The 20,292-nt window shown below is 36.6% G+C and overlaps 1 protein-coding gene across 6 annotated transcripts in view; it reads right to left on the minus strand.

Moving 5' to 3' along the window:
• Positions 1 to 20,292, minus strand: part of MALRD1 (MAM and LDL receptor class A domain containing 1) — a 794,026-nt gene that overhangs the window by 34,517 nt on the left and 739,217 nt on the right. For 4 of the 6 annotated variants that reach the window (XM_066232773.1, XM_066232772.1, XM_066232768.1 and 1 more), the window contains 2 exons: positions 540 to 619; positions 349 to 445 (listed from right to left, as the gene is read on the minus strand). In XM_066232773.1, the coding sequence (XP_066088870.1) occupies positions 349 to 445; positions 540 to 619 (177 nt within the window). The remainder of the gene's footprint in view (positions 1 to 348; positions 446 to 539; positions 620 to 20,292) is intronic. The other 2 variants (XM_066232769.1, XM_066232771.1) reach the window with 1 other exon arrangement.

Raw genomic sequence — 20,292 nt, forward strand, 5'->3', positions numbered from 1 at the left:
CAGGAAAGGACTTCCTTTGCAGTTCTGCTGCCTTCCCTGGGCACTACCAGACAGTGGATGCCTATCCTTTCCTGTTTTTTAATCCGTGAACATTGCCATGTTCTCTTGTATGTTGTCATCAAAAATGCTTCTAACATAATCTGAAAAGTCAATTTAAGGCTTTTTATTTTAAAAAAAGTGATTATTGTTAAGTAGTTTCTGCTTTCTGAGCAGAAAAAAAAATCCATAAAGTATGAAAACACTAAATCTACCTGAATGTAAAATGGTGAAAGAAAAACAGCAAATTAAACGTTTGATGAAATTGTCTGCCACTATATATTTTATTTAGCAATCAAAGGCATCACTTACCCTACTGGCACTTTTCTGTTAGCAAGAAAACACAAGACTGCGACTGTAATGTGAGTCATCAGGAGAGCTAATCCAATGCCCAGCAGAGTCCAGACATCTAGAATTTCATAGCAATGAAAAAGATACTTATGTAATCAGAAATATTAGACACTCAAAAATCAAGTGATTTGCTCAGTGACAACGTCACCTACTGTTCTGAGAGTACGTAAAACCTGCAGTAGTGTGGGTCACGTTGATGTGGCATCGGTGTCCTTCCCATCCTTGGCTGCATCTGAAAGTGAGACAAAATATGATAGAAGAAAAACACGTAGTAGAAACATATTTTAGCAGTATTGTCATGGGGTAAAATGGTAGATGTCAATAAACAATGAGATAACCAGGAAGATGAGTCATGTTGATAAGAAACCACAAATGTTAAACCAAAGTCAAAACAAAATTAAATTGTATTATTTTCACTACCTTACTCATCATTTGTCTCAATGCTAAAGCACATTTTTCAATAATAAATGGATTTAAATTTTTTCAGAGACTAGCAGAGAAGATTCAAATTATAGTTTATCATAAATATAAGTCATAGAGCATATTTACTTTTCATTAAAAACAGATAATCCTTCAAGTTCATAGATTTAGTATCAGGTTAATAATCTCATGAGATGTGTTAGGGATACTAGAATTTTATCATCTTTGCTTTACTTAGGATGTAGTCCTATCAGTCCTGAAGTGACAGTAAGACTCTACATTTCAGTCTTTCATATGTGCACAAACTGGAGTGGCTTGGAGATAGGAGACATTTATTGCATGACTAGTGACAGGCCAGGGGAGAAGTCAGGGGAGCGTCCAAACTACATGACCAGCGGTATGAAAGGTCAGGGGGTCTAAACAGTAAGACCAGCGATATGCTAGAGGAGAAAAGATCCCCTGGGGACAAGGTCCCACTTTACAATTGTCCTTTGCTAGGTAATATACTTATTGCTGAATTTTTATTTATTTATTTACAAAGGAACAATTATTTTAAAGAATAAATCAAAGTGATAGAATTTTATCAACTAACATAAGAAAAGTAATAAAAAGAATATACTTTAAGTGCTAAAGTAAGTTTCATAACATGCAAGCTTTTAGTCACTTTTGGCTAAGGAAATTTTGAATTTAAGAAGTATGAATGTGGGCCCTGGCTGGTTTGCTCAGTGGACGGAGAGTCAGTCCAGCATGTGGATGTCCTGGGCTCAATCTCCGATCAGGGCACACGTGAAAACTGACCATTTGTTTCTTTTCTTCTTCCTTTTTCCCCCTTCTCTCTTTCTTCTCTCATAGCCAGTGGCTCAACTGGTTTGAGTGTTGGTCCAGGGCACTGAGGATAGATTAGTTGGTCTGAGCATCAACCTCAGGTGTGAAAAATAGCTCAATTGATTTGAGCATCTTCCCCAGGTGGGGTTGCCGGGTTGATCCTGTTGGGGCACATGCAGGAGTCTGTCTCTCTATCTCCCTTCCACTCACATAAAAAAAAAAGCCAAACATTTTCTATACATGTTTTCATCTGTGAGTTTTAATAGACATCAATTAATTTTAAATATAAATAGAAATTATTAAAATTTAAAATTATACAGTAATAGCTATAATTCAAAATATTTTAGTCAATAACAAATTATTCTTTGAGGTAAAAATTGTAATCTCCACACCAACCTGATTCCCAAACCATCACTCGCTTTCCATTTAGGTGAAAAATAATAAAGGTTTAAAGTAATATGCACAATTATGCACAAATGTATGTTAAAACACAACCCTTTATCTCCATATGCAATTTTATCCTCCTAATGTAACTAATATAAACAGTCAAGCATGCCTCTTTCCATTTCTTTTCCCTCATAGAACACACACACTTGCATGTGTGCACATATATGTAAGTTGGTGTGTTTATCGTATTAGAAGCATCTACTTCTCTCTGTAATAAACTGGCTGTTACTTTCAACAATGCATCTTGGATTTCCTTATACAAACAACCCATATAGACACTCAATCTTCAGAAATTAACAGATCATATAATACATTATTTTAGTTCAAAGTTTTATTGTTGCCTTTTCTTTCTTCTCATCCCTCTTCACTAAGGAGAAACATTATCTGGGTTGTGTTGCCAAAAGAAGCAAGTAAGAATTTTTAACATACATTTTATATTTCTTCATCATATTAAACCTCTTCTTTTATTTATTTATTTATTTATTTATTTATTTATTTATTTATTTATTTATTTATTTTTAATGGGGTGACATCAGTAAATCAAGATACATATATTCAAAGGTAATATGTCCAGGTTATCTTAAAGTTCAATTATGTTGCATACCCATCACCCAAAGTCAGATTGTCCTGTCACCCTCTATCTAGTTCTCTTTGTGCCCCTCCCCCTCCCCCTTCCCTCTCCCTCTCCCCCCTCCCCCCGTAACCACCACACTCTTGTCAATGTCTCTTGGTCTCAGTTTTATGACCCATCTACGTATGGAAAAATGCAGTTCCTGGTTTTTTCTGATTTACTTATTTCACTCCGTATAATGTTGTCAAGATCCCACCATTTTGCTATAAATGATCCGATGTCATCATTTCTTATGGCTGAGTAGTATTCCATAGTGTATATGTGCCACATCTTCTTTATCCACTCATCTATTGATGGGCTTTTTGGTTGTTTCCATGTCCTGGCCACTGTGAACAATGCTGCAATGAACATGGGGCTGCATGTGTCTTTACAAGTCAATGTTTCTGAGTTTTTGGGGTTTATACCCAGTAGAGGGATTGCTGGGTCATAAGGTAGTTCTATTTTCAGTTTTTTGAGGAACCACCATACTTTCTTCCATAATGGTTGTACTACTTTACATTCCCACCAACAGTGGATGAGGGTTCCTTTTTCTCCACAACCTCTCCAACATTTGCTATTACCTGTCTTGTTAATAATAGCTAGTCTAACAGGTGTGAGGTGATATCTCATTGCAGTTTTGATTTGCATTTCTCTAATAACTAAAGAAGATGAGCATCTTTTCATATATCTGTTGGCCATTTGTATTTCTTCCTGGGAGAAGTGTCTGTTCATATCCTCTTCCCATTTTTTTATTGGATTGTTTGTTTGTTTGTCGTTGAGTTTTATGAGTTCTTTGTATATTTTGGATATTAGGCCCTTATCTGAGCAGGTGTTTAAAAATATCATTTCCCAATTAGTTGGCTGTCTGTTTATCTTGTTATCAATTTCTCTTGCTGAACAAAAACTTCTTAGTCTGATGTAGTCCCATTCATTAATTTTTACTTTCACTTCTCTTGCCTGTGGTGTCAAATTCATAAAATGCTCTTTAAAGCCCAGGTCCATGAGTTTGGTACCTATGTCTTCTTCTATGTACTTTATTGTTTCAGGTCTTATGTTTAGATCTTTGATCCATTTTGAGTTAATTTTAGTACAGGGGGACAAACCGTAGTCCAGCTTCATTCTTTTGCATGTGGCTTTCCAGTTTTCCCAGCACCATTTGTTGAAGAGGCTTTCTTTTCTCCATTGAGTGTTGTTGGCCCCTATATCAAAAATTATTTGACTATATATATGTGGTTTTATTTCTGGACTTTCTATTCTGTTCCATTGGTCTGAGTGTCTATTTTTCTGCCAATACCATGTTGTTTTGATTGTCGTGGCCCTATAATAGAGTTTGAAGTCAGGTATTGTAATGCCCCCAGCTTCATTCCTTTTCTTTAGGATTGCTTTGGCTATTTGGGGCTTTTTATAGTTCCATATAAATCTGATTATTTTTTGCTCCATTTCTTTAAAAAATGTCATTGGAATTTTGATGGGAATTGCATTAAATTTGTATATAGCTTTGGGTAATATGGTCATCTTGATTATATTTATTCTACCTAACCAAGAACAAAGAATATTCTTCCGTCTCATAATGTCTTTTTCGATTTCCCTTAACAATGGTTTATAGTTTTCATTGTATAAGTCCTTTACATTCTTTGTTATGTTTATTCCTAGGTATTTTATTTTTTTTGTTGCAATCTTGAAGGGGATTATTCTTTTGAGTTCCTTCTCAGTTGTTTCATTGTTGGCATATAGAAAGGCTATTGACTTCTGTATGTTAATTTTGTATCCTGCGACCTTACTGTATTGGCTTATTTTTTCTAGAAGTCTTTTTGTGGATTCTTTGGGGTTTTCGATGTATAGGATCATATCATCTGCAAAAAGTGATACCTTTACTTCTTCTTTTCCGATATGGATGCCTTTTATTTCTTTGTCTTGTCTGATTGCTGTGGCAAGAACTTCTAGTACCACATTAAATAAGAGTGGAAAGAGTGGTCAACCCTGTCTTTTCCTGATTTAAGAGGGAAAGCCTTCAGTTTTGTGCCATTTAGTATGATGTTAGCTGATGGTTTATCATATATGGCCTTTATCATGTTGAGATATTTTCCTTCTATACCCATTTTGTTGAGAGTCTTAAACATAAAATTGTGTTGTATTTTATCAAAAGCCTTTTCTGCATCTATTGATAAGATCATGTGGTTCTTGTTCTTTGTTTTGTTGATATGGTGTATTACGTTAACCGTTTTACGTATGTTGAACCATCCTTGAGATTCTGGGATGAATCCCACTTGATCATGATGTATTATTTTTTTAATATGTTGTTGTATTCGATTTGCTAGTATTTTGTTTAGTATTTTAGCATCTGTATTCATTAGAGATATTGGTCTGTAGTTTTCTTTTTTTGTGCCATCCTTGCCTGGTTTTGGTATAAGGGTTATGTTTGCCTCATAAAATGTGTTTGGAAGTATTGCTTCTTCTTTAATTTTTTGGAAGACTTTCTGTAGAATAGGAACCAAGTCTTCTTTGAAGGTTTGATAAAATTCACTGGTATAGCCGTCTGGGCCTGGACTTTTATTTTTGGGGAGGTTTTTAATGGTTTTTTCTATTTCTTCTCTACTAATAGGTCTGTTTAGGCTTTCTGCTTCTTCTTGACTCAGTCTAGGAAGGTTGTATTGTTCTAGGAATTTATCCATTTCTTCTAGGTTGTTGAATTTAGTGGCATAAAGTTTTTCATAGTATTCTACAATAATTCTTTGTATATCAACGATGTCCGTGGTGATTTCTCCTCTTTCATTTTGGATTTTGTTTATATGAGTTCTTTCTCTTTTTTCCTTGGTAAGTCTTGCCAAGGGTTTGTCAATTTTGTTGATTTTTTCAGAGAACCAGCTCCTTGTTTTATTAATTTTTTCTATAGTTTTTCTGTTCTCTATTTCATTTATTTCTGCTCTGATTTTTATTATCTCCTTTCTTCACCTGGTTTTAGGTTGTCTTTGTTCTTCATTTTCTAGTTCCTTAAGGTGTGAAGTTAAGTGGTTCACTTGGGCTCTCTCTTGTTTGTTCATATATGCCTGAAGTGATATGAATTTCCCTCTTATCACTGCTTTTGCTGCATCCCATAGATTCTGATATGTCGTATTATCATTTTCATTTGTCTGTATATATCTTTTGATCTCTGCACTTATTTCTTCTTTGACCCATTCATTCTTTAAAAGTATGTTGTTTAGTTTCCACATTTTTGTGGGATTTTTTCCCTCTTTTTTGCTGTTGAATTCTAGTTTCAAGGCTTTATGATCAGAAAATATGCTTGGTACAATTTCAATTTTTCTGAATTTGCTGATGTTGTTTTTGTGGCCCAGCATATGGTCAATTCTTGAGAATGATCCATGTACACTGGAGAAAAATGTATACTCAGTCACTTTGGGATGAAATGTCCTGTAGATGTCTATCATATCCAGGTGCTCTAGTGTTTTGTTTAAGGCCACTATGTCTTTGTTGATTCTCTGTTTGGATGACCGATCTAGAGCCGTCAGCGGTGTATTGAGGTCTCCAAGTATGATTGTATTTTTGTCAGTTTTTGTTTTAAGGTCAATAAGTAGCTGCCTTATATATTTTGGTGCTCCTTGGTTTGGTGCATATATATTAAGAATTGTTATGTCTTCTTGATTCAGTGTCCCCTTAGCCATTATGAAATGGCCCTTTTTGTCTCTGAGTACTTTTCCTGTCTTGTAGTCAGCATTATCCGATATGAGTATTGCTACACCTGCTTTTTTTTGGATGTTATTTGCTTGGAGTATTGTTTTCCAGCCTTTCACTTTGAATTTGTTTTTATCCTTGTTACTTAGATGAGTTTCTTGTAGGCAGCATACAGTTGGATTTTCTTTTTTGATCCATTCGGCTACTCTGTGCCTTTTTATTGGTGAGTTTAATCCGTTTACATTTAGTGTAATTATTGACACTTGTGAGTTCCTCATTGCCATTTTATAGATTGCTTTCTGTTAGTTTTGTGCCTTGTTTGATTCTTCTCTTTCGTTTTTCTACCTTTTGTTTTTATTTGGTTGTGTTCCATACAACTTTCCTCTATTGCTATCTTTTTTAAATCATGTGCTTCTGTGGTGGTTTTTTCAATGGTGGTTACCATTAAGTAATGAAAAGGGTTCCTACCCTGTTCATTGTAGTGCACTATTTTGTGAGTACTTTTGCCCTCCATCGCCCTTTGCTACTGTTAATCTTCATCCTCTCCCCCCCTTTCTTATTGTTGTCACAGTTTAAAGTTGGTTTTGTTATGTTCTTCTTGGAGCTTTTACTTGTGGCTTTGTTGTTGTTGTTTTTTTATTCTTTGTATCTGATTGGAGAACCCCCTTTAGTATTTCCTGGAGTGGGGGTTTTCTGGTGATAAATTCTCTCATCTTTTCTGTATCTGTGAATGTTTTTATTTCTCCTTCATATTTGAAGGATAGCTTTGATGGGTATAGTATTCGTGGCTGAAAGTTCCTCTCTTTCAAGACTTTAAATATTGGGGTCCACTCTCTTCTAGCTTGTAGAGTTTCTGTTGTGAAATCTGATGATAATCTAATGGGTCTTCCTTTATATGTTGTATTCTTCTTTTCCCTGGCTGCCTTGAGAATTTTTTCTTTGCAGTTGGTTTGTGCCAATTTTATTATGATGTGCCTTGAAGTAGGTTTGTTGGGGTTAAGAAAACTTGGAGTTCTGTTTGCTTCTAGAATTTGAGGTTTTAGTTCTTTCCAGAGGCTTGGGAAGTTCTCATCTATTATTTGTTTGAGTATGTTCTCCATTCCATTTTCTCTCTCTTCTCCCTCTGATATACCTATTATTCTTATGTTATTCTTTCTGATGGAGTCAGATAATTCCTGTAGGGCTATTTCATTTTTTTTTATTTTTGAATCTTTTTCTTCTTCTCTTTGTTGAGCCTCAAGTTGCTTGTCTTCTATTTCGCTGATCCTCTCTTCTATCTGGCCTGTTCTATTAGCTAAGCTTGTTACCTCATTTTTCAGCTCATGAATTGAGTTTTTCATCTCTGTTTGATTTGTTTTTATAGTTTCAATTTCCTTGGAGATATACTCTTTGTGTTCATCGAGTTGTTTTCTGAGCTCCCTAAATTGCCTTTCTGTGTTTTCTTGTATATCTCTGAGTATTTTTAGAATTTCTATTTTAAATTCTCTGTCGTTTAACTCCAAGGTTTCCAATATCTTAAATTTTTTCTCCATAGATTTTTCCTCATCTCTCTGTTTTACCTCTCTATCTTTTGTATACATGATATTCGATTTTCTCTTCTTTAATGGCATCTGAGGGTGATTTTCTTGATAGTATTAATGAGATTTTATAAGGAATAAAAGGATAAAAAAATAAAAATAAAAATAAAAAATTGCACGTTTTTTTTAAAAAATTAATCATTAAATATAGAAAAATAAAATAAGATAAAAATTTGAGGGGAAAAAAAGGGAATAATTCCTTCCCCTCCTTTTTTCCTCTCCTCTCCTCTCCCCTCTTTTTTGAGAAAATCTTGTGATGAACTGTGAATTATATTGTACTAAATAGAACAAACAATACCTGTAGTGGAGGGCCTGAATTGGGGAGAAGTAATATAGGGGTAAAGGAAAAAAAAATACAAGAAAAAAATATTTATATATAAAAAAGGGGGGAGCAGTATAGACCCACAAAAAGCAAATTAGGAAAAAATTTGGGTCAAGAATAAAATGTTTTGCTTTTAGGTGTTGGCTGACTCAGAGATATGATGAGAGGAATAAGAGGGAAACAGGAAAAAAGGGTGGAAAATTAAAAAATTACTATTGTATTTAGTGGAACAAGAACTAGATAAAATGGAGAGCCGGGGATGGGAGCACTGCTAATGTGTTAAAAAGGTGAAGTAAAAACCCTCCAAAATGCCACAAACTTAAGTTTGAGTCCCAGATAAGATAATTTGTTCATTATTGAAGTTTGAATGAGAGAAGACATAAAGGAGAGAGGAAGAGACTAATATAGAGGGAGAAAAGAGAGAGAGAGAGAGAGAGAAAAGATGGAACCACTTAAAGAAGAAAAAAGAAAAAGGAGGAGAGAAAGAGAGAGTTAGGGGTTTTGGATTGCAACCCTCAAAGAGAGAAAGGAGGAGGAAAGAAAAGATAATGTGAGATGTAACACTTATGGGTAGTGTAGTTCAAAGAGAGGCGAGAGTAAGGCTGAGAGAGAATTAAATGACCAAATTGGAGTAGAAAAAAAAATCAAGAATGAAGAAAAGAGACAAAGATGAACAAATATAATAAGATGGGATAGGTTATAAAATCTGCAGATTATTCTTGATTTTGAGAGGTTGTCGTCTTGCTTTTTCTTTTCTGTCTTTCTGGTCGGTGACTTTGTACCCCGGGTTCTGCCCCTGTGGCACGCTCTGGAAGAGGTTTGCAGTTGATAATTCTCTATGGCAATGTCATGTATTGGGCTTCATTCTCGTTGGCAGCCAAGGTTCATTAGTGTTTATAGGCTCCAACAGAGAGGATCTCTCACTGTGAGAGTGTTCCTGGAGCCTCTCTCCTAGTCTTTCCTTCAACAATTAGAAGCCTGATAATCCAGTTATGGGGTTGCTGCTGCCTCTGCCTCGATAGTAAGAGTCTCAAAGAGCTGGGAACTCCCCACTCTATTCCCACTCAGCACAGGGCTCTGAGTAAGGCTCAGTCAGTCAGACCTGCCAGCATAATCAGGCATGGCTTCCTCTCACTCAAAGATCTCTGGCTCTGCCCCTCTGTGGGATAACTCGAGTGCCCACTCCTGAGGCGTTCGGAGGAATCTCTAGCCAGACAGGTCACACTTTGAGTGAAATCCCTACCCACATGGAAAAGATCGAGCTTTGGAATTGGCTTTCGCTCTATCCTTGTGCGGCTTTCCCAAGGGGCTAGGGCTGCCTGAGATTCCGCTCCTGGCCCGCTCACAGACCTGCTCCTCTGTGGGAAAAACACAGGCGCCCACCTCTGAGGAGTTCGGAGGAATCTCCTGTTCACTCTTCCTGCGTGCGCACTGACCAGATTTTGAGGCTCAGGCATCCGGGACGCCTCTCACTCCAAGAAAGCCCTCTGCCCACACGGAAAAGTTACTGGGTTGGAATTGGCTTTCGCTCTGTCCCCGTGCGGCTTTCCCAGGGCGCTGGGGCTTCCGCTCCTGGCCCGCTCACGGGCCTCTGATTCTGCTCCTCTGAGGGAAAACACTAGCACCCACCCCTGAGGAGTTCGGAGGAATCTCCTGCCCACTTTGCGTGCGTGCGCACTGACCAGATTATGAGGTTCACACAGGACGCCTCTCGCTCCGCGAAAGCCCTCCTCCCGCACAGAAAAGTTCCGCCGTTGGAGTTGGCTCCAGCTCCCTCCCCGTGCCCGGTCCCCTCAGGGCGCTGGGGCTCCTAGGAGATGCTGCTTTTTGCCCACACAGAGGCCTCTGACTTTGCTTCTCTGTGGGTTAGCACGGGCGGTGCCCACCCCTGAAGTGTTCGTAGGAATCTTTTGCCCACTAACCACGCCAACCAGGAGATGCGGAAAATGGCTGCCCCACTTGTCTTTCTTTGTCTGGGTTTGGCGCGCGCGTGTTAGCTTGAATTGCCCAGGTTTTTCCACGGCTTGGATCTCCGTGCCACAGCCTGATTTGGCTGTACCGCAGCCTGGAACTATTCACTCCCTATGCCCGCCTTAGTTTCTATATTCTCAGTTCTCAGTGAAAGCCATCCTGTTTGGATTAGAGAGGAAGGCGGAGCATTTCTTACTCCTTATTTCCCCCGAAGTTTGACCATATATTTAGCCAATCTTTCGCTTGATCCTACCTTCGGGTGTGTTGTGAAGCATCTGAAGACTCCAAGGATAGGTTTTTCTGTTTCTGGTTGAAGTACTTGTTGAGTTTATGGGGAGATTTTCGGTATCGCTTCCTACCGCGCCATCACTGTGACGTCATCTAAACCTCTTCTGTAGATAAGTTAGTGTTCAAAGTAATTGTGGCAGTCAGATCCCCAGACTCCACTGAAACAGGGAGAATGGCCTTGGCTGGTTGGCTTAGAGGTAGAGCATCGGCCTGGTGTGTGGAAGTCCTGGGTTTGAGTACTGGGTTTGATTCCTGGTCAGGGCATACAGGAGAAGCAACTATCTGCTTTTCCACCCCTCAAATAAGAATTCTGTTACCATGGGATACATTTTGATAGATGTTTGTATAAGAGCATACCCTCTCCAACTCTGATGTGAACAAGAAGCATGGAGTATTGTAAGATCAGGCAATCCTATTGCTACCATTTAGATACAAACATCACCTGAAGATAAAACAAACTAATAGGAAGACAAGCCTATAAAATCATTGAGAAATAGAGGAACAACTTAATGGCACTGAAAACTTCTCTATCAATTCTTGTTCTGAGACTGGTCTGCATTTAGACTCTTTAGTTACACGAGTCAATAAATTCTTTCATCATTTGAGCCATTTGAGCTGTCTCTTCTACTATGAGAACAAGCATACACAACTTGAGATTTTCTACTCTTCATTTTGATCCTTCAGTTCTCTTCATTAAATCAATGATTCCTTATTTATATTTGTTGAATGTCTGTTAGGTACAAGATAATGCTAGTAGATATATAAAGGATGAACAAGATATCTTTGAGAATTTATAAAAGTATAAACTTAAAGAATAAAAAAACTATAAAAATACAGATACAAAGTAGAAAATAAAATATATGAAATATAAGGTTAAAAAAAGTGCTAAAGGAAAGGTTGAAAGAATTGCTTCAAGAATAATTATATTTCCATTGAGACAAAGGAGGGGTCAAAGGGGACAGAGGAAAAGAGGACAGAGGGAAAGGGGATGACAGGAGGGGATAAACCTGAAGGGAAGGGGGAAGGGCGCTGTTCAGAGGGGGCAAGGAAGATGTTGAGGGGAATGGGGGAAAGGGGAGATGCATTTGGGGTGACACTAGAATCTATGTAAATACAATTAATTAAATTTAAAAAATAAATAAATGAATAGTTATAATTCCAGATCCAGAAAGTGAAAAATGTGCAATCTCAACTATACACTTATGGAACAGGTGATATATTAAATAATATTTATTCCAAAGAATGAAGTACTTAGAGATAAGTATTATATAACAATGCCTCCAAAAAATTGACCATCCAAGAATATAGAAATCATCATAATTGATGAGATCTAGAGAAATATGTTCAAATACAAGTTGTTATTGGAATCCTAAATTAACCTCTAGACTTCCCAAATTTTATTTCACTGTATTTTTTCAGCTGTATTTACTCCAATATTGCAGTTTGTAAGGATGGAGAAAAGAAGTCATTTTAGAACAGCATGCATTTGAATGTATTTTAGTTTAGATTTATAATTTAGCATTATAGCAGTAGACTTGCTTTTCTCTTTATTAGGTATTTTATAGTAACATGTTATGATTATTAAATTCCTGTATATTATTTTTGTTTATAGAAGCCATTATCATTATACAATTATATTCTATGCTTCAGAAGACTACAATATATACAGTCCAATAGGAATTACAATTGAATACCTGCTATATGCTCAACAATATTCTGAATGCTTTAGTATATTATTTGTAATACAGTAATGTTGCAGAATAGGAGTTATTTTACCATATCTTAGTTGAAGAAATAAAGGCACAGAGAATTTGAGCAGTAAGTCACCCAGGGATTCTGAATAAGATTTTATCTCTCTGTGTCATCAACCAATGCTCTGTGCACTAAATGGTTTTGCTTTCTATTTCTTCCCAAAATAGGAATACGGTTGTTTATAATGGTAGAAAACTTTAACATTTTTGTCTGTGGGGAGAGATCACTGGAGAAATTTCTGATCTTAATGGTCTGAAAATGTCCATTTATCTATCTCATTAAGCTTTACCCTGGGAACGCCTCTAGTATAGAGGAGGTGGGTGTAGTGCTAAAAGAAGTCAGAGTACCTGAGTTTGAGGCTAAACATTGCAACCTTCTAACTATGAGAGAATCAGATGAATTCAGTTTTCTATTGTAAGCAGCAACAGTTACAACTCACTTAACAAGATGTGTATAAGAACTGAACAATGCATATGAAAGTTCTTTGTAGACTGTGAAATGTTATCTGTGCCAGGCTGTTCAATACTCACTTTTTTGCTTTCTGGTAGAAATCATGGTCATGGCTGTTCCCTGCTGACCTGTGCTTTAACAGACTGTCCCTCCAGGGAGCTGGCATGTGGTAACTGCCCAGTCTTCAATCCTTACCTGAGCATTGGTTAAGACTTATAAAGTGGCAGAAAGCCATTGCCACAGCTTTGGCTTTTATGGTATATTAATTATGCTACTTAAAAATTATCTATTGATATGCCTCAAGGTTCTTGATCCAGTTATACAGGTGGGGAAGAGAAAGCTGTTGTTGAATGTGCTCAGTGCCTGCAATGTATCCCCCCGCCAAAGCCCTGAGGTTTCTACCCATCGGAAGTCTGTACTCCAAGGGGGAGAGGTAGTGCTGTCCCAAATTAGAGTAAAAACATCAGCTCACACATGTTTTCAGGGCTTTATGCTGAGCCTGTGCCAACAGTAAGGGTGTGGGACAATCAAGGGACCCCTTACCAAGCCTTCCTTATTGGGTAAATTAATTAACAGAAAACAAGAAAGCAGGAGAACCCATTAAATAATGTCCGGGCCACAAAGTACCGAAATTCCACACTGAATACCAGTAATTAATGTGCTTAGACTAATTTCCTCCTTGACTAATTAGCTCCAACATATTTTATAAAATTTAAAAATATGTGGGAGAGCTCACCTGAGAGAGAAAGATAAATGTCTTATTTTATCCATGCTTAAGAGTCTGTTTTCTTAACACAAACAGGAGAAAGGCAGAAATAAAATATAATTAGATGTTATCAGCCAGAGCCCACTCTGTCCTCAATTGTAACAGGTCTTCTGCTATTAGTACATTATAACTGAGGGGTTATGAAATAACTTATTTCTCTGTGTGCTTGGTAACACCCACTTATCATTCACTAACACCCGGAACAAAAGCTCCTCCCATCCTTATTGTCATTTGTATGTTGACCCCAGTTCCTGTGTCTCATTGCCAGGAAACAGGAAGAACCACACATTTTCTAAGCATGAATTCATGGATTAATTTGGTGGGAGCTGGCAGAGATTTACTCTTTTTTAAAATTACTTCAACTATTCAAATAGGGCTAATGTAATAAAAGGACAAATTAAATGCTAATGCAGAGGCATGGTTATTTCATTAAAATGTTGATATTTACACATTCAAATTTAGAAGAGATTATAAATGTAAATTAAGTGACCTAATTCAATGCTTTTCATTGACTCAGAATAATGGGGAGAACATGTTTGAATGCATTTTTTTCTGACAGTTATAAAACTAAAGGGAATCTTAATCCTATTTTGAAATATGGTATTTAAAGCACCAGAAAGAGAAAAGAATTTAGTTTTTTTTTATATATAGGTAAGAAACAATTTCTATATTTTAGAATTTCTTTTTATTGATTAGAGAGAGAGAGAGAATTGGGGAGAGAAAGAGAAACATTGATTTGTTGGCCCACTTAGTTGTGCAGTCATTAGTTGATTCTTGTGTGTGCCCTCAAATGCTCCAATGAGCACAATCCTGCTCATAGAGGTTTACTGAAAATACTCACTATCATCACAATAATTGTAGTTAACATGTGGAAGATTCATTACAGTTATCAAAGCACTTTTATTTTTAATTTTAGCATCTCACTTAATCAATATAACTGTCATTTATAAGTTTCGTATGGATCAAAATCACCTAGAAAGTTTGTAATCACAGTTGCTGGCCCCATCCCTGGAGTTTCCCATTCAGTATGTCTGGGCAACCTCAGAATTTCACTTTTAATAATTTCTCAGAGGACGCTCACTCTACTAGTCTGGGCCACACTTTGAGACTCACTAGGATAGAATATCCAGTTGAGTGTGTGTTATTATTCCCAATCTACAGAGAGCAAATTGAAACTCAGAGAACAATGGCTTTTTCAGTGGTGAATTCAAGTTCTTAGACCTGCTTAGCTGTGTTCTTATTATCATATCATATAAATATCCATGAAATACTATATTCAACTTTCTCACAAAAGTAGTATCTGCATAATTATTTTAGTGAGAGAGTTAGAAAGACAGGGAGGGAGAAGAGACGCATCAACTCATAGTTGTGGCACTTTAGTTGTTCATTGATTGCTTCTCATATGTGCTTTGACTGGGGGACTTCAGCTGAGCTAGTGATCCTTTGTTCAAGTCAGCAACCTTGAGCTCAAGCCAGTGACATTGGGCTTCAAGCCAGCGACCTTTGGGCTCAAGCCAATGACCATGGGGTCATGTTCATGATATGGAACCCAAGCTGGCAACCCTGCACTCAAGCTGGTGAGCCTGCACTCAAGCTGGATGAGCCCGGCTCAAGACAGCGACCTTGTGGTTTTGTCTCTGGGTCTTTGGCGTCCCGGGTCAATGCTCTCCTCTGCACCACCTCCTCGTCAGACGTGTGTGCCTACATTATCAGATTCTGTTTGCAGGGGATGATAATTTGAAAATGTAAATCACATGTTCCTGTGTCTTTTATAGCAATTTCCACTTGAACTGGTAGTTAAATTGCTCAGAATTGCAAATGTAGGAAGAAAGCACATTCATATATTATTTATTATTTCAAATTACAGCATCAAAGAAACAACTGTCTCTAATCTTACTTCAGAGTAGAAATAAAGCAGAAAGAAGTGTTCTTTCATTTTCCTTTTATTCAAACAGGTTGGTGTGGTAGTATAACTGATATATAACTAAAAAAAGGAGGAAAAAAAGAAAATTCCTAAAGTTGATGTTTTAAGTTTTCTTCTTCTGACTCTTGGAGCTGTTATGAAGAGATATGTACTTTCTTGGATAAAGTATTTCTTTTTTGTGTTTCTTTTTTTTTGCATGAAATAAAAAATGAAGAAATAGCAAGGAAATTAAATAATTCACAAATTGGACAACTGAAAAGGGGCTGCAGTTCAGTAGAAACTGGTCCTGTTCTAAGATGAAGAAGGTAAAGGCATCACACTTTCTGTGGAGTATGGTACCAGCAAGAAATAGGGTTTTGAAATTTTTCTTCTGCCAACATGTGCTACATGAAAGAATGTTCCTTGAAAACATAGGTTCAGGCCTTACTAATGTTTTATTTATTTTTACACACAAAAATACACATGAAAATGTGCATGTAATCACCCAATGGTAAGGCTGGAAATGTGAAAGAAGGAGCAGTGAAATGCAGGGCTTTGGAAGGAATTTCCAATAACCACAGTACTCACAAGGCGAGCCCACTTCGGTGCCTATGGCCCACTTTGACCGTTAGTAAAGTAAGAAGGTCTTTTACTTGCTCAACACAGAACAAGAAATCTTCTAATGATTTTACATCAAACTAAGAAAAAATTCTGCACTCTTTGTTCAGTTAGTAATTATTGAGCACCTTCTATTCACAAGGACTTGTTCCAGGTGCAATGTAGTCCCTCAGACCATTTGCTATTGGCCTCCAAACTCACTCCCTCACAAAATGGTGATGCTCTTCCTAAACACATTAGGCTGGGGGATTTTATGTTTCTTGCTTTTTCTGACAGTTAGCAGTTTGCCCAAATCTTGAAATAGTTTGCACTCTCATGGAATTGTGATCTTGGCTCAAATTACACCAGCCCATGGGCCTTAGTCAACAAGTGTAAAATATACCTGCTAGCAGGTCTTCCTCACCCGTCTGGCAATCTATCTGTTCACCCCAATCATATTTCTTCACTGCACGTGTTACTACTCAAATTTTATGCATACACTTGCATACACATGCATTTATAATATGTGTATGTATATTTAAAATATATTTGTAAGTATAAATGTTAATTTGTAAAAATAGGGGGAAGGGAACTTGAGTGAATGGGGAGAGGAAAGGGGTGGTCACAAGGGTGTACAGAGGGACAAATATAGAGTGACAGAAAATTATTTGACTTGGGTGATGGGTATACAACATAATCAACAGTCAAATGCTATAAAAATGTTCACCTGAAGGCTATGTACTCTAATTGATCAATGTCACCCTGTTAAAGTTCATTTTCTAAATTAAATTTAAAAAATTATAAAAATATACATGTTGCCTATAGTGAATATAAAATAAATTTGCTTACATATTATATTAATATACATACAAATATATATTAAGCTATATGAATGAAAACTTGAAAACCTCAATGAAATGACTTTACAATGGTAATACAAATTATAAAATTATATAAAAACTAGAATTTCAGAGTAGTTCCATAACATGTGTGATTTTAATAGCCTTAACAAATGCATCAAGACCAGACTGTTTTGCTGTTTTGGTCTTTTAAAGTTTCAAGAAAAGATGATCCTTATACTTGGCAATTCAGAAAATAAAAAGCTACTCAATTTACTGCAGGGAGCTAATGTTTGTCAGATAACAGAACCTCAAAAACTATCATGCACAGAAGAAAACTTGTAAACAATGTTACTTATAGATATCAAAATCTTAAATAAATTACCAACACAGCGAGAACAAGAGTACATTTTGCTGTAGGATTTAGTAAAAACTGCCTCTTCCTTCAGTATATAGTTATAATCCACAAGGGAAAGACAAATCAATCTGTATAAGGAGCCCTGGACTTTGTGGGGTACAAGTAAAGCTGTAGTAGAACAATAACTGTACCAATGCCTTTTCTCTAATTCTTAATGAACAAGGAACCTTCAAGTTACATAAACTCTTCAAACATATAAAATGGGTAATAAAAATGAAAAGTATGTTGTTACTAACAAATAATCCCCTGATATATTTCCTGGCCTATACCTGTATACTGGTGATTTCTTTCAAATATTTAATAAATAGATAATTCACAGATTATATATACCCCTTGAAATATATGAATTAATTAAGGTAAACTAATTTCTTTCATAAAGCTCTATCATACACACACATACATATGTGTATATATACATGTAGGTAAATAAATATATGTATCTGCTACCTAAATCAACCAAAGCATAATCAGAAAGTTGTAGATCAATTTCATTCAAAGACGTACCAATATTCCAAAATAAAATACAGAAAAATGTTTTCTATTAGGGAGTTTAAATAGCAGACAATAGTATTTATTAAAATATATACATAATTATGTACTCCCATTGTTATAGATCTGTTGTTACACAGTATTATCTGATAGTCTCTTAAAACTTCACACCTTGGCCTGACCAGGCAGTGGCGCAGTGGCTAGAGCATTGGATTGGGATGCAGAGGACCAAGGTTCAAAACCTTGAGGTCACTGGCTTAAATATGAGCTTATCCAGTTTGAGCACAGGTTCACCAGCTTGAGCATTTGGTTACTTGCTTGAGCTTGGGATCATAGACATGACCCCACGGTCACAGGCTTGAGCCCAAAGGTTGCTGGCTTGAGCTCAAGGTTGCTGGCTTGAGCAAGGGATCACTCGCTCTGCTGTAACCCCCCAGTCAAGGCACATATAAGAAAGCAGTCATTGAACAACTAAGGTGTTGCAACAAAGAATTGATGCTTTTCATCTCTCTCCCTTCCTGTCTGTCTGTCCCTATCTGTCCTTCTTTCTGTCTCTGTAAAAACAACAACAACAAAACTTCACACCTTGGACAACACGAAGAATGATGGACCTTAATGTGCAACATCTGGTGATGATGGCATTCTAGATGAACGGGTACAGTAGGCACAGAAGTGAAATCTCTGGAATAAGATTAGGGTGGTGCAGCCAGCAATGGAAGAAAAATGACTTTGTTAAGGGCTATTTCATGCTGTAAAAATCTCATACATTTTAAGAATGATAGATCATTAACCACTTGGCCTGGGATACTATAGGTGCATAGGAGGAAAGAGAAATTAAAAAATAAAAAGCAAGGTATGAGTCAGCCAATGATATAAACAGTTCTTTATCAGAAACATTGCTTTATCTTCTCCTTAGGTTTCAGCAGTTTCTATTATAATATAGCCTGATCTTAGATGATTTTATCATACCATACATTCAGAACAAAAACAATTCCTGGTAAATTTTTAATTATTTCTAAGAACTTTACCACATTTGCAAAGAAATAAATATGTACTGAAAACTCAGATTTTTAGGCAATGAAAACTGATATGTAGCACATATTGGTTGTGCTTATGTTACTAAATAATTATCTATTTTTGTAGCATGTTATATTTATATATGATATAAAATTAGATTAGTGAAAATCATGAAAAGCATATTTTTATTTGCTTCACATAGCATATTTCAAAGGGTTTTTAGCATAGATTTAAACAAATATTCATTTAACTGTCACACTGTATGCTCCATATTGTATACCATAAATTAATACTTAAATATCTTTTTAAGTAAATTATTGTATTCTTTTGAAATAAGAATTTATACTTGATTCATTAGCTTAAATATTTTTTATTGAGGGCTAAGTGGTAAGTTTTTTTAAAATTAAAAAAAAATTTATTGATTTGCCTGACCAGGTGGTAGCACAGTGGATAGAGCGTTGGCCTGGGATGCAGAGGACCCAGGTTTGATGCCCAAGGACACTGGCATTAGCACAAGCTCATCTGGCCTGAGCACAGGCTCACCACCTTTAGTTTGGGGTTGCTGGCTTGAGTGGGATCATAGACATGACTCCATGGTTGCTGGCTTGAGCCCAAGGTCACTCACTGGCTTGAGCAAGGGGTCACTGGTTTTGATGGAGCCCTCCCAGTCAAGGCACATATGAGAAAGCAATCAATGAACAACTAAGATGCCACAACGAATTGATGCTTCTCATCTCTTTCTCTTCCTGTCTGTCTATCCCTGTCTGCCCCTCACACTCTCTTTCTCTCTCTCTCACTAAAAAAAAAAAAAAAAAAAAAAAGACTAATGACTTGAGAGAGAGATCAAGATCATTTTGTTATTTTGTTGTTCCACTTATTTATGCTTTCATTGGTACATTTCCCCATGTATAAAACACTCTTATGTATAAGACACACCTTAATTTTGGGGACTAAAATTTGAAATTTCATAAAGTTATTGAACTCAAGTTTTATTCATCATAAAATTTATACAACTCCTCATTACTGTCAAAACTCCCGTCCATTAGCTTGTCCTCATCTGTGTCTGATGACGAATCACTGTCTTCAACAATGAGCACAAAAATAAGCACAAAAAAGAGGAAAATGCAAGTATTGTAAAAAAAATCTACAACCACTGTATAAGATGCACCCAATTTTTATATCCCAAATTTTTTGAACAAGTATGTGTCTTATACATGGGGAAATATGGTAGAGTCTTATACATGTTCTGTTCAGGAACTGAACCTGCCACCTTGGCATATTGGGAAAATACCCTAACCAACTGAGTTAGCCAGCCAGGTGGTGTGAAGTCTTAAGTGTTGGGATAGCCACACAGAAGACAAAGTCTTGACCTCATGAAGTAAATTTTACTGAGTAAAGGAAGTGTGGAGAAAGACAATAAACAAACGATGTCACTATTTATGGTGGATTTACAGAGATTGAAGTGCCCATAGAAGGAACAATTGGAAACTGAATGTGGACAACTCTTGTGGGAAGTTTTACCATAAAATGGAGAAGATGAAT

Source organism: Saccopteryx bilineata, chromosome 5 (assembly GCF_036850765.1).
Source record: "Saccopteryx bilineata isolate mSacBil1 chromosome 5, mSacBil1_pri_phased_curated, whole genome shotgun sequence".
NCBI lineage: Eukaryota > Metazoa > Chordata > Mammalia > Chiroptera > Emballonuridae > Saccopteryx > Saccopteryx bilineata.